General features: G+C 30.3%; 1 protein-coding gene and 1 pseudogene across 1 annotated transcript; one reads left to right on the top strand and one right to left on the bottom strand.

The window, feature by feature from the left end:
- LOC101499249 (acyl-CoA-binding domain-containing protein 4-like) overlaps positions 1 to 347 on the bottom strand; it is an 8,202-nt pseudogene extending 7,855 nt beyond the window's left edge.
- A 3,194-nt stretch (positions 348 to 3,541) lies between these two features.
- On the top strand, positions 3,542 to 10,887 carry LOC101499567 (DEAD-box ATP-dependent RNA helicase 16). Its single transcript, XM_004495659.4, has 15 exons — positions 3,542 to 3,882; positions 3,977 to 4,135; positions 4,254 to 4,343; positions 4,658 to 4,786; positions 5,579 to 5,679; positions 6,052 to 6,166; positions 6,789 to 6,920; positions 7,581 to 7,646; positions 8,061 to 8,240; positions 8,448 to 8,543; positions 8,727 to 8,864; positions 9,632 to 9,714; positions 9,819 to 9,856; positions 9,966 to 10,174; positions 10,455 to 10,887. The coding sequence occupies exons 1-15, from the start codon at positions 3,706 to 3,708 to the stop codon at positions 10,551 to 10,553; spliced, it is 1,812 nt and encodes a 603-aa protein (XP_004495716.1). The 5' UTR covers positions 3,542 to 3,705; the 3' UTR covers positions 10,554 to 10,887.
- Positions 10,888 to 12,720: the final 1,833 nt, after the last annotated feature.

Raw genomic sequence — 12,720 nt, 5'->3', positions numbered from 1 at the left:
GAAGCCTGCGTAAGATGCAGCGGCGTAGAACCTCTCTGGATATTGAAGACCAGAGCTTGCTCTCGCCATCGACATTTCTTTCAGAATATCTTCTTCTTCTTCTTCTTCGCCTTATGGATCACGGTAACTCAATTCATCAATCAATGCTCTTAATTACTACAAACAAAATGAGACTATACAGCATAAACAGGGTAATGTGAGTGAGACTGCTATATTTTGTTGATACTTTAGTTATGGAAACTCCACAGATCCACCCACCACCACACTTGCCTTGCCCCAATTTTGAAGCTATGCTTTTTGTCTTCTGCAATCCGTTATTTATTACTTCTTCATGCTCAAATAAACCATCGTGTATTTACGTCTTCTTCTTATTTTTTGTTCTTGTAATTTGTAATTGGTAATATTAAAATAAAATCAATGGTTTAATTTTTTTTCATTTTAAATTATACTATCTCATTCTTGGTCAATAAGTCGGCTTTTAACTTATTACACTAGTTTTTTGTCAAAATTACTTCGTAAGTTTGTTTGACTAAAGCAAAAGTGTTTAGTAAATTAACTAAGGTAATAGCTTATATTTTTTCTATAAAATATATAAAGTAGTGTTTGAAAATATAATTTACAGCATAGTTGCTCACTTTTACTTTTAATATTTTCAATTAACTTCTCCCTTACTCTCTCTAATATTAAAATTATAAATACCCCATACTATTTAGAAAAATATTAAAAATAATGAATGTGTCATTTTATTTGTGTTGTATTGTTTCAATTAATAAAAATCATCATCACTTTGAAATAATCAATTCATATAATTGAATTTTATATTTTGTATCAAATAAAATGTATATAAAATTAAATAAATTTGTGATTTTATGTAACACGGTGTAATATAAGTGATTGATATTTTAATCTCTTAATTAATTATCGATTGGAGGTTTGATTTGTGAATAAAAAAATATTTTTTTATTTGAACTTCTTAAATAAATCTCAACTTACTTGAAAAATTGGTCTCTCCAATTACATACAATGATGCATTGATTTATAAATAAATGTCTCCTTGTATTTTTGGTTGTTGCATGAGAGAAGGCTGGAAAACAAAAACTAATAATGAGGATAAGCAACATCAACATCTCCAAGAAACTTCCAAACTCAAATAAGTGGTTTCTCGAGCAACACATACCAATAAAAGTTATAGCTCCAAGCTTGGCGAGAAAGCTCACACAGTTGTTACATTCTCTAGTCGCGTGTTTAAATTGCACCACTTAGTCTTTGGTCAATCGTTGTCTAATACAAGCAATCTAATTCTTATAGAGATGCAAATAATTTCAGGAATCCACAATAATTAAACAGTATGAAGGGAACCAGAATAACAAATAATATATTTCAACCAACGTACCAACAAATTAAAGGGTCATGTAACAAGTGATTAGATGAGGTAAGCCAATTCTCTTATAGTAATCCACTAACCCCTTATGAAATTGTCATTTTTATCTCTACTAAGCCTTCAAAAGCTAGTAGAACCTAGAATAGTTAGTACACTCCCATCAACATTAAGATCTATGGAACGAAAGCAAACTTATGTCAAGAGATAAACCTGAGAGGTTTGGAATTACTCGTTTGACTAGAAGCGCGATAGACAAGTCCATTATTGCGTGTGAGAGTTTGTCATATATTATTTAATATTCAATTTAACAAATAATCTTAATAAAATACCTTAATTTGGTTGGAATTTAATTATGAGTGGTTAATCTCACGTTGACCAAGAATGGAAGCTATATTGGATATATAGGGAGAATGACCCATAATCTTAATGCCTTAAGGTTTTGGGTTGAGATGTGGTGTTTAAGTCTCTTATGAATCCTTGTTTAGCCTATTCCGAATGTTGGCTCGCTCGGACTCTCCAACAAATTTTAATCATTAAACTTCAATTAATAGCGTTTATAAGTTAGTTATCAGTGATAAGTTATTACCTATGTAGCTATCCATTATTATATAAGCTATTAGGTTTAAATATTTATTTATTATTTTTAATTATAATATTTTTTAATTTTAGTTCTCGTAAACTTTTTTTTGTTTAATTCATATATCTGCAAATACAAATTCATTTTAATTCAACTTTAGTTATAAAAAAATCTAACATCGTTAAGTTGATGTTACAATATTTTATAATTTTTTAATAAAAAATAATTAAAAATAAAAAATCTGATTTTTTTTTAAGTGATACCAAAATTAACAATTGTAATTTCTACTCTCTCTCTTTTCTTACCTTCACCAATTTTATCTCCATCTTCTCACAACATTCTCACCTTCACACTTAAAATACTATTACACTCTTTTAATTTCATTTATTTATCTTCAAATATGTTATTGAAAATTGGGAGTAAATAAATATTTGAAAATAATTTATTTTTACTTTGAAGAGGTATATATCAAATGAGAGAATTGAACGGATATATCTTCACTATTTTTTTATTGTTGAAGATATTAGTTTGACTTCTCTAGTTATACTTAAAAGAGACTAACAAGGCAAGATATCACTCGACAGTAAAAATGATTTTGCTCGAAAAATTAAAAGTTCTTTTACTCGTGTAAAAAAATTAATTTTAGAAAAGCAAATCAAATTTATTTTATTTGTAATTTATGATGTGATTCAACTCAAAAATTGGTAAACAAATAAGATATGCTTCTAAAAATTGGTAAACAAAATAATATAGTAAAAAGAATGAAAGTAAGGGTGAAGGTGAGAGAAGGTCATGAGAAGATGGAGATAAAATCCATGAAGGTGAGAAGAGGGAGATAATAAAAACTAGAGTTTTCAATTTTGATATTCATTTCAAAAAATAATCAAATTTTTAATCTTTAATTTATTTTTTGTTTTTTATTAAAAAAATATTGCGACATTAGCTTAAATGTGTTATAATTTTTTAATAGAAGTTGAATCGATATACCATCTTAAAATGAATCTATATTTGTAGTAAATCATACAAAAAAACTTACGAACATCAAAATAAATAAAAAACATTATAATTACAAATAATAAAGACATATTTAAATCAAACTATTATTATCTATACTTTTATATAAATGATGTATTAAATTTGTGTTGATTTTTCTTTTTATTTAACTATTCATTAAAGATACGTTATTTATAATTTTATCGTTCTTTTGTTAATTAAATAACCAATTTTTTTAAATGTATATACTTTATATATATGAAAGGATACAAAATTTTAGCATAATACGTTTTCGTTTAACTTCACTCTTCATGAATGAGATACAAACACGTGTAAATAATTGTATAAATTTTATACTTAAGAGCATACGTTGTTTTATTCATGGTGTGGATGAAATGTTGTTTTCTTTTCTATGTTGTTGCATTTGTTTATTTGATTTAGATTAAAATTTAAACTATTAATTTTAGTATCGTGAGGTTGTTTATATTAAATTTGTGTTTTATTCACGTATAATTTGAATGAATGGACTTATTTAGAAAACAAATCACGAGCCCGACCCGGCCCAGTAAAACATTCAACTGCTTTCACATCCCAAATATTGAAGACCTAAAAACAAACACATGGCAGACCCAAGTAACGCATCGCTTAGTGTCTCTATTTGAATTCGAACCACTCTACACAACGCCGTATTTGGATTTCGTCGGTCGCCACCACTCCACTACCCTCAATTTCTGAACTTCTGAAGGCTCGAGTTATGGTGGAAACAAACGAAAACACACAGAAAGAAACCGTACGCGAATACATAGAAGCAGAAGGCGAGGACCGAAGTTTCGAAGAACTTGGGTTAGATGCACGCCTAGTTCGTGCCTTATTGAAGAAAAGAATCGAAAAACCTACTCCAATTCAACACGTCGCGATTCCATTGATTCTGGTTACATTCCCTTCAAATTCACCACTACAATAACTTATTGTTACACTTCAAATTACAATTTCGTTTAACTATATAGTTCAATCTCTGTTTTCAGGAAGGTAAAGACGTTGTTGCTCGAGCAAAAACCGGTTCTGGGAAAACTCTTGCGTACCTTCTACCATTGCTTCAGAAACTGTTTACTGCTAATCCTGATAGGAAGAAGCTAGCCCCTAATGTTTTTATTCTTGCTCCATCTCGTGAACTCTGTCAACAGGTGATTTTTGTTGTTTCAGTTTCTATTATATTCTCAGTGCCTTCTTTTCTCATCACAATTCAACTGTATATAAATCTATCTATTTAATGCTTTATTTTTATATATTTGATTTTTTCAGATATACGTGGAAGTCAAGTCACTTCTCGAATTATGCAGAGTTCAGCTGAAAGTTGTGCAATTGAATAGCAATATGCTTGCCACTGACTTGGTTGGTTATGTTCTCTATGATTTATTGAACTTGTTGTAACTATTTATTTTTACGGAGTAGTTTCATATATGCATGGAACGATACACTTGTTGAAACTATATGTTCTATTTTAAGGAAACAAAAATGGAAAATTTGTATTGAAAATAAAAACTTTTAAACTTTCAAAGATTTGAAAACACAAGTTTCAACACATTTTTAATTGATTTTTTCTATTTTTAGTTTCTTAACATGCACTTGTTAGCATTTGCCATATTCTATTTGTTTTTCGATATGGTTTGATGATTGATGTAAGGGTCTAAAATTTGGGTTTGCAGAAAGCAGCACTGGTTGGACCTCCTGATGTTTTGATCTCCACTCCTGCTTGCATAGCTAAGTGTTTGTCTGACTCAATACTTCAGGCGGCATCCATTAGTGGTTCCCTTGAAACTCTAGTTCTCGATGAGGTGAAATTAGATACAGTCTATTGTTTGTTTTATATCTTTGTTTATATTCTTAGCATTTGTTTGTTATGAGCATATGTTATCTGCTTTCACTAGTAGTGACAAACTTTGTATCATAAATATTGCTGGTTTTCATAGTTTTGTAGCTTTTCAATTTTAAAAATGTTGGTTATTTTAATTTTTGCTTAACTATACTTTTGATTTCTCTAGTTTGAACTAAGTGCAATTTTGATGACTTGAGTTGTTTTGAATCAATCAAGTCCCTCTATTATTCAAATGAAGCAAGTTTGATCTTGTTGTCATTTTTTTCTTGATTTTTTATTATAGATTGTAGATCAAAGTAAGGCCAAAAGTTTAGAATTTAGAAATGTAATGAAGATTTGATAAAAATAGAAGACTTTCTAGGATATATGATATATTAGCCTATGAAAAGGAAAGTGTTGAGATTTTTTAAAAAAATAATTGAGTGAAATTTGATATTTTGGTTATTAAGTTTTGAATGTAAGAAGGTTTTAAAAAAATTGACTTGAAAAGGAGAATTTGAGAGTTTTAAGTAGAAGGAAGGTGATGGAGAGATTTAAGTATCGGCATTATAAAAGTTTAAGAGATTAACTAAACTCAAATTATTCGGGGTACCTTAAAATCACAAATAAGCTATACTAGAGGGACTAAAACTGTAGTAAAGTTAAAGTCTCTATTTTATTCATGCCAATTCTAGTAGCCGTTGAACAAATGTTCTTTGTTGCAATGGTTTATATCCTGTGACATGATCAATATTGAAAATAATATTTGCAGGCAGATCTTCTGTTATCATATGGGTATGAAAATGACATAAAAGCTTTAACACCTCACATACCCAGAAGTTGCCAGTGTCTTCTTATGTCTGCAACATCAAGGTATGTTATTTACTTGTGTTTTAAACCTTCCATCCTATTTTCTTATTGTCGCTCAAAATGCTTTGTGATATAATGTGGATGCTACATCTCTCGCTCTTCAATTTTAATTTTTTCTCCACATGTTCTAGCTGATGATTTCTTTATATTGGATAATAATATGAAACTGAAACAAACGTGATGGTCTTCCTTGCACTTTTGAAGATTGTTTCATATACTTGATACCAAAGAAGTGTTTTCTCTGTAAAATTCTACTGGCTTAGTGTTCTGCTGAATATGAATGACCATTGACTATACTATGATGTTTTATAGGATAAGTCTTCCATGGAATCAGGCCCATTTGTATTGAGTCTAATGTAATGTTATCTCCTGCAGTGCTGATGTTGACAAACTAAAAAAGTTGATTTTACACAACCCCTTTATTTTGACTTTGCCCGAAGTGGGAAATCGTAAGGACGATGTCATCCCTAAAAATGTTCAGCAGTTCTCGGTAAGACATTCTATAATTTTTCTAAATGTCTTCTTGATATTGTGAAGTTAATTGTAGTTAAGTATTTTGGTATCTGTCTTGTTATCTTGTATCAGATCAAGAGGAAAATAACCATCTAGGTTTTGGCAAGGAAAAGTTTAATTGAGATGGAAAAGAGCTTTAACGCTAGAAATCAATGTTAAGCTTTTGATTTTATGAATTTAAAATCTTAGACATTGATATTGTTGTCTATTTAAGTATCTAATATTTTATTGAAAACTATATTTTTGCATGATTGATTTTAGCCAGTGTTTTATTATAGATTGTTAGAATCAAATAATCAAATCCATATATTTATAATAAGGATTGGAATTATAGATTAGGATTTGGATAAGCAAGTCATATCTATTATCATTTATTGTAAATGTTATTATAAATACAGGTTAATGTAGTCTCATTTAGTCACACAGAAATTCAAATTTTACAACTATTATACTACTACTACTATTATTGTTATTGTTATTATTATGATTATGATAATTTTCCAATACTTCTTTCATTTATGCTTTTTTATTTCTGAATGAACATATTTTCCTGTGCAGCTGATAAGCTTTTAACTATTTTCATTGAATTTTTTTATCAGATCTCATGTCCTGCCGCCGATAAGTTGCTCTACATCCTTGCTATGTTAAAGTTGGAGTTGGTTCAAAAGAAAGTTTTGATATTCACTAATACCATAGACATGAGTTTCAGATTGAAACTATTTTTGGAAAAGGTACTTGCTAGATATAAAATCATTGATAAGTTTTCACTTTACAAGGTTATGCATTTGGGATAGTTGGCCAATGATATGGCGTTGAAGATGATATGACCAAGTGGTCAAGAACTTGAACCTGGTCATACCCATTCTTTGTAATAAAAGTTAAATTGTAGCACATGGTGGAGTGGGACTATGACTTTGTTCACGCTTAAAGCTAGTTCTTATGTGAGAGGGCTTGTTAGATATAAAACCATTCATGAACCTATGTTTAACAGCTTCAGATTTTGGAATAGTTGATTCTTTACAGCATATGCAGCTTTTTGTATGCATTAATTAAATTTAATCCATCCGTTATTACATATTATGTTACTTGACATACATCGATGTTACAACATTTTTAAACAATTTGCATTGGTTGTCATCAAACTGCATTGGTTAAATGAGTAATAATTAATAAGCCCATTTCAATCTGAACATTTTGTTGCCTTAAGTATGTTTGCTCAAAATATTTTGGATTAAGTTTTCAATCAACTCAGGAAGATCATGCTTTTAAGTTACAATTATTTCCTCAACAACACTGCTTTCACCAGTCTAAACATTTATAGTTGCATCTGGGATTATTTTGTCTTCATCATTTCTTCCTCTATCTCATTTTTTCCCTCTATATCTTTCTAGTTTGGGATCAAGTCTGCTGTTTTAAATGCTGAATTGCCTCAGAATTCCCGTCTCCATATTCTTGAGGTATGAAATTTTATCCACTTCCATCGTTCTTTTGGTATGATAAATGCTAAGGTTTTTCTACTTAATCTAGTGCTATAGCATGTTCCTGCTCTTATTAGGTGAAGTTTAGGGTTAATTTGGTTTGGAAAAACATTTTCATTTTTACTTGTAATTAGAAAAATGTCATCTTGTTTCCTATTTTCAAAGTTTTGTATAGAAAACAGTTAAAACATTTTTGTTCTGTTTCTAGTAAATCTTGAGCAAAATAAGTTAAAATTTGATGGCATTTTTATGTAATCAAGTGAAAAACAAAATAAAAACATAAAATTGTTTCATCAAACCAAATCCTCGTGTTTTTTTAATTTTTTATTATTTATTTATAGATAGATCTTTGAAGTATATTTTATTACATGATTTTGATGAACTTGTTTTCAGGAATTCAATGCCGGCCTATTTGATTATCTAATTGCAACAGATATCAGCCAGTCAAAGGAAAAGGAAGAGGCGCCTAAGGAAAATAATGTTGGATCACGGAAGTCTAGAAAACATGCAAAGCTAAAATTAGATTCTGAATTTGGAGTAGTTAGGGGAATTGACTTTAAAAATGTTTACACGGTATGCAAGTCATCTCTTATATTCTCCTTATAACATGTTTTTGTTTAGTGTGCATGTTTGAAATTATCGATCTGCTTGCGTATGTCGTTATAGTAAGAGTTGTATACTATGGTAAATTTCATCTTATGGTTTATATCTTTGTTTCATTGATAGATTGCCATGTTCACTAAAATAATTTACTTAATGATTTGTCTTGCTGATGAACAGGTAATAAACTTTGAAATGCCTCACAATGTTGCAGGATACGTACATCGAATTGGTCGTACTGGAAGAGCATATAGTTCTGGTGCTTCTATCTCCTTGGTGAGTTTCTTTGACAAATCAAGCTCCTCTTTTCCACTGTTTGAATTTTAAAATTTATTGTTACTAGGTTTTTGTTTTGCTCTCAAATCCCCGCATTGGTGTATATCGGGTATACTATTGAGATCCAAGGTGGCACAGAGCTACATAATCCTGGGCATTTAAATACTCCTTGTTTCTTCATAGGTTTCTTCAGATGAGATGGATACCTTTGAAGATATAAGATCTTTTGTTGGAGACGATGAAAACAATGGCTCAAACTCAATTTCCGAGTTTCCCTTACTCACCAAGAATGCAGTTGAATCTTTACGATATAGGGCTGAGGTTAGTTATCATTTCTCATACTCTACAAAATTATCAGTCTTTCTTAGATGCATCAACCAATGAGAGCCTTTTTGAATGAATTAGTATGTTTTTTCTGATTATGAGTCCTTTAGTTTAAAAATGAAATTTTTTCATTCTATAATGTATCAATTTTTTGTGTTCATATGGTTTCCATTATAGGATACATATAAGAGTAGGAAAGGATGTGGGTTCAACATAATCTCATTCTCATCCCATTCCTATGTAAATGTATACCAGATAAAAAATAGATATTATTGTTATAGCAGTGGTAGAGGAGTATATCTGGCAGCATGTGATGTCATGTAGGAGAGAAGGAAGAGTGCGTCACAAGCAAAGATTAAAAGGAAAAAATAAATCTTATCCTACCCATGTTAATCCAGTTCCTTAAAATTTACACTAATGAAGAGGGTAGGACAAGCTTACTAGATAAGATTATCCTACAGTGTCATATTGACTCAACAAACATACCCTTAAAGTTTGTGTCCAAAAAAACAAGGAATGGTGTTTTTATGATTGATTATCATGTCATTTTTTCTCAGTTACATTTGAGAGTATTGAGATTTACTAGAATCTTGCACTGATTTTCAGTTGTTTTAATTTTAAATGAAAATTATAGAGGATATTTTGGCACTTTCTCTCCGTGCTTCTGATTTTAGGTGGATTTTCTATGAACATGGAAGTATAATTGGAGCAACTAGCTTTTTTTGCAAACTGTATTTGTATTGATGATTGGCATTATCTTGCAGGATGTTGCAAAGAGTATAACTAAAATTGCTGTCCGAGAATCACGAGCCCAAGATTTGAGGAATGAAATTTTGAACTCTGAAAAGTGAGTCCCTGGTATTCAATGTGTTGTGCTCGAGATTTGTAACTCCGATCTTAAATTTATTTGCATTCTAATTCATTCCTGCACACCTTTGTTTTCTGTTTTAGGCTGAAGGCCCACTTTGAAAGCAATCCAAGAGATCTAGGTATTATTATTGGTTTGTTTTTATTGTTACATATATTATTGTCATTTATTTTTGCAATTTTCATGTTTTTAGAAGTTAAACTTAAATCTTTGAAATTGTATTTGAGCAGATCTATTGAAACACGACAAAGTTTTGAGCAAGAGTGCCCCTCCAACACACCTTCGGGATGTCCCAGACTACTTAATAGACAAAACAACAAAAGAGGCCAGGGCAATGGTTAAGCTTACAAGAGATGCAATGGGAAATAATAATCGCCGAAGGTTATCTAAGAGAAAAGCAAAAAAAGGTGGTGACCCTCTGATGGCTATCTCTGCTGGGGTATGATTTTCTCATGGATTTTTTTTGCTGTGGTTTTTTATTTGAAATAGTTTTTTTTGTTTGCGGGGTGGGGGAGTATAGGAAATCAATGGTTCGCACCCGCATTACTCGTCTTTTCTATACTTATTGTGTGTGAGTTTCGCTACTAGGCTATTTGAAACAAAAAAGTGGAATCTAAACTTAATTAAACGGGGAAGAGTGTCATATGTTGTTCCTTCTTTGTACTGTATTCTGTTTTTATATTTTGCATATGATTGACGGGTCACAATTTTTGTTTCAGGTATCAAAAAGACCGCACAAAGCTTTTAAAAAGGCTGGTGCAAGCAACGGCAACAGCAGAGATAGACAGACACACAAAAAGACAGAAGATGCATTTTGATTGGTTTGCTTTCTCCTACAGAGCCTTATAACAGGCTCCACAATTTTGTTGTAATGTTATTTCCAAATATTGTACATCAAAATAGGGAAGTCCTTTCATATGGCCAGATGACATCTGTGTTTATCGATTAATATTATTTTGAGCTTGCTATGTTGAAGTTGTGCTTCTCGAGATACTTTCCCTAATCCAAGTTGATTGAGTCTGTTTGACTGTATTAGTTAGATGCTGTGTGTGACTTGATAAATTAGACAAGGTCGTGTTTACTCATTTTACGAATATTAAGGCAACAAGTTAGATTGGATAATGGTCACCTAGCTTTTTGATTTTGATGCTACTTCAAGTAATATTAATCTGCTATAAGTTATTATAATTTAAAACAAAATTGAATTTTTCTCATTTTTAATTAAATTTCTTGTGCATTAAATATAATAAAATATCATAACACAAACACGCAGTTATGTGAAAGTACACGGTTCTTTGTGTAACTTTTTCACATTATTTTCCACCACACGTTAAAGTAACCAATTTTTTACTAAATAAATTTTATTTAAAAGTAATGTCACTTCATTTATTGTCTTGTTTTATTTAATATTATAGAAATTAGAATAAGACTTAAAAGTTATAAATAAAAATTAATCTTAAGTATATTTAAAATATTAAAAGTTATAATTATTTTGAAATGAAAAACGTGGACAAGATTCACAAATCTTCTCAATCTTCAACTCTAAGACAATTAGGTATATATTAAATTGTCATAGTACTCTTTTTAATCAAAAGTACAATTGATCATTTTTCTGGGCATCTTTTTAATCCACATGTGTGAAATGACATGCACATCTAAATCAAAACTTCATCAAACCTGACCCACAATTTCTTCTAAAATTTTTCTCTTTTCAGAATGAAAAGGTTTCCTCTTTCATTTTCATTTTTCTTTATCTCTCCTCAAAGCACTAAAGTATGAGAAGTTAATTGAAGAATTTCCAAAATTAATGAAGCCGTTTGTCTTAAATTATGTTGGGATTTGCTTAAAGTTAGTACTCTCAAAGAAATAGTTTTTCGTGGAAGTCAACCTTTTAACTTCTTTCATAAAACATTTATTTTGCTTGGTTTATGAAAAATGTATAGAATAACTCTTGGTTGATTTGTAATGGAGCATCACTTTCATTCTAGACCGACAAATGACTTTCTATTAATATATGAGATCTTTTTCCTATGTAAATTTTTTTTTTTGAGGTCTTTTGATTAAGAATTTTTTGTTTTTCGTAAAGGTTTAAAGTGATTGCTTTAGTAACCTTATCCTTGGAGTGACCCTAATTCAAGGTTTGATAATAAAATTTCATGTTTGATTTAAATAACTAATATGTTTGGGATAGTGCCTCCTTGTCAGCCAATAATTCAAAAGGATGCACTTATTCTTCCATCACGGAATTTCAGGGCCTCAAATATTTTGATGTGCAATGCCATGCTTTCTCTGCTCCTATGATCAAATAGGTTGATTGGTTATTTCCCCATCTAATTGGGTTAAAAGTAGTTTTGATGAAGTCTCGAGAAATTTTTCGAGTTTATTAACGTATAGTAGTTTATTTCGAGATGATAAAACCTTTCTAGGAGAGTACATTGCTAGTATTGATGTCTCTCCTACTTTATATGCATAGTTGATTGATGTGATGCATACAATTGAAATAACCAGAGAAATATTGGCATCACCTTTGGTTGGAGTATGACTCTCTTTTGATTGGTCAAGTATTCTCTAATTTATCCTTTACACTTGGAGCATCCACTATCATAGATGAATTCTTTGAATACTATTAGAAATTTCCATTTTTTATATTTCTAGAGATTGTAATTAGTGTGTTGACAAAATGACAAATCTCACATGTTAGTGGTTTTGTCTAGTGAGATTCTATGTCTCACTCTATTAGGACTGAGTTTATGTGCAACAAGCTTAGTCTTTATAATTTTTCGTTTTTGTTAGTTTCCTGTAATGAGTTTATGTCTCCTATTTTTTGTTTTCCTTTTTCATTTATGTCTTTTTCCCTTTTTCCTTCACATATAATCCTATTGGGCCAATGCTTCTGTGTGGTAACTTATCTGCATTGGAAATAAAAAATTTAAACCATACTCTAGTTAAACACCCGTATGTCATATATATATATATATATATATA

This window comes from Cicer arietinum, chromosome 4 (assembly GCF_000331145.2).
Source record: "Cicer arietinum cultivar CDC Frontier isolate Library 1 chromosome 4, Cicar.CDCFrontier_v2.0, whole genome shotgun sequence".
Taxonomy (NCBI): Eukaryota; Viridiplantae; Streptophyta; class Magnoliopsida; order Fabales; family Fabaceae; genus Cicer; species Cicer arietinum.
Note: the sequence above shows the minus strand (reverse complement) of the source record. Positions and strands in the feature narration are given on the sequence as shown.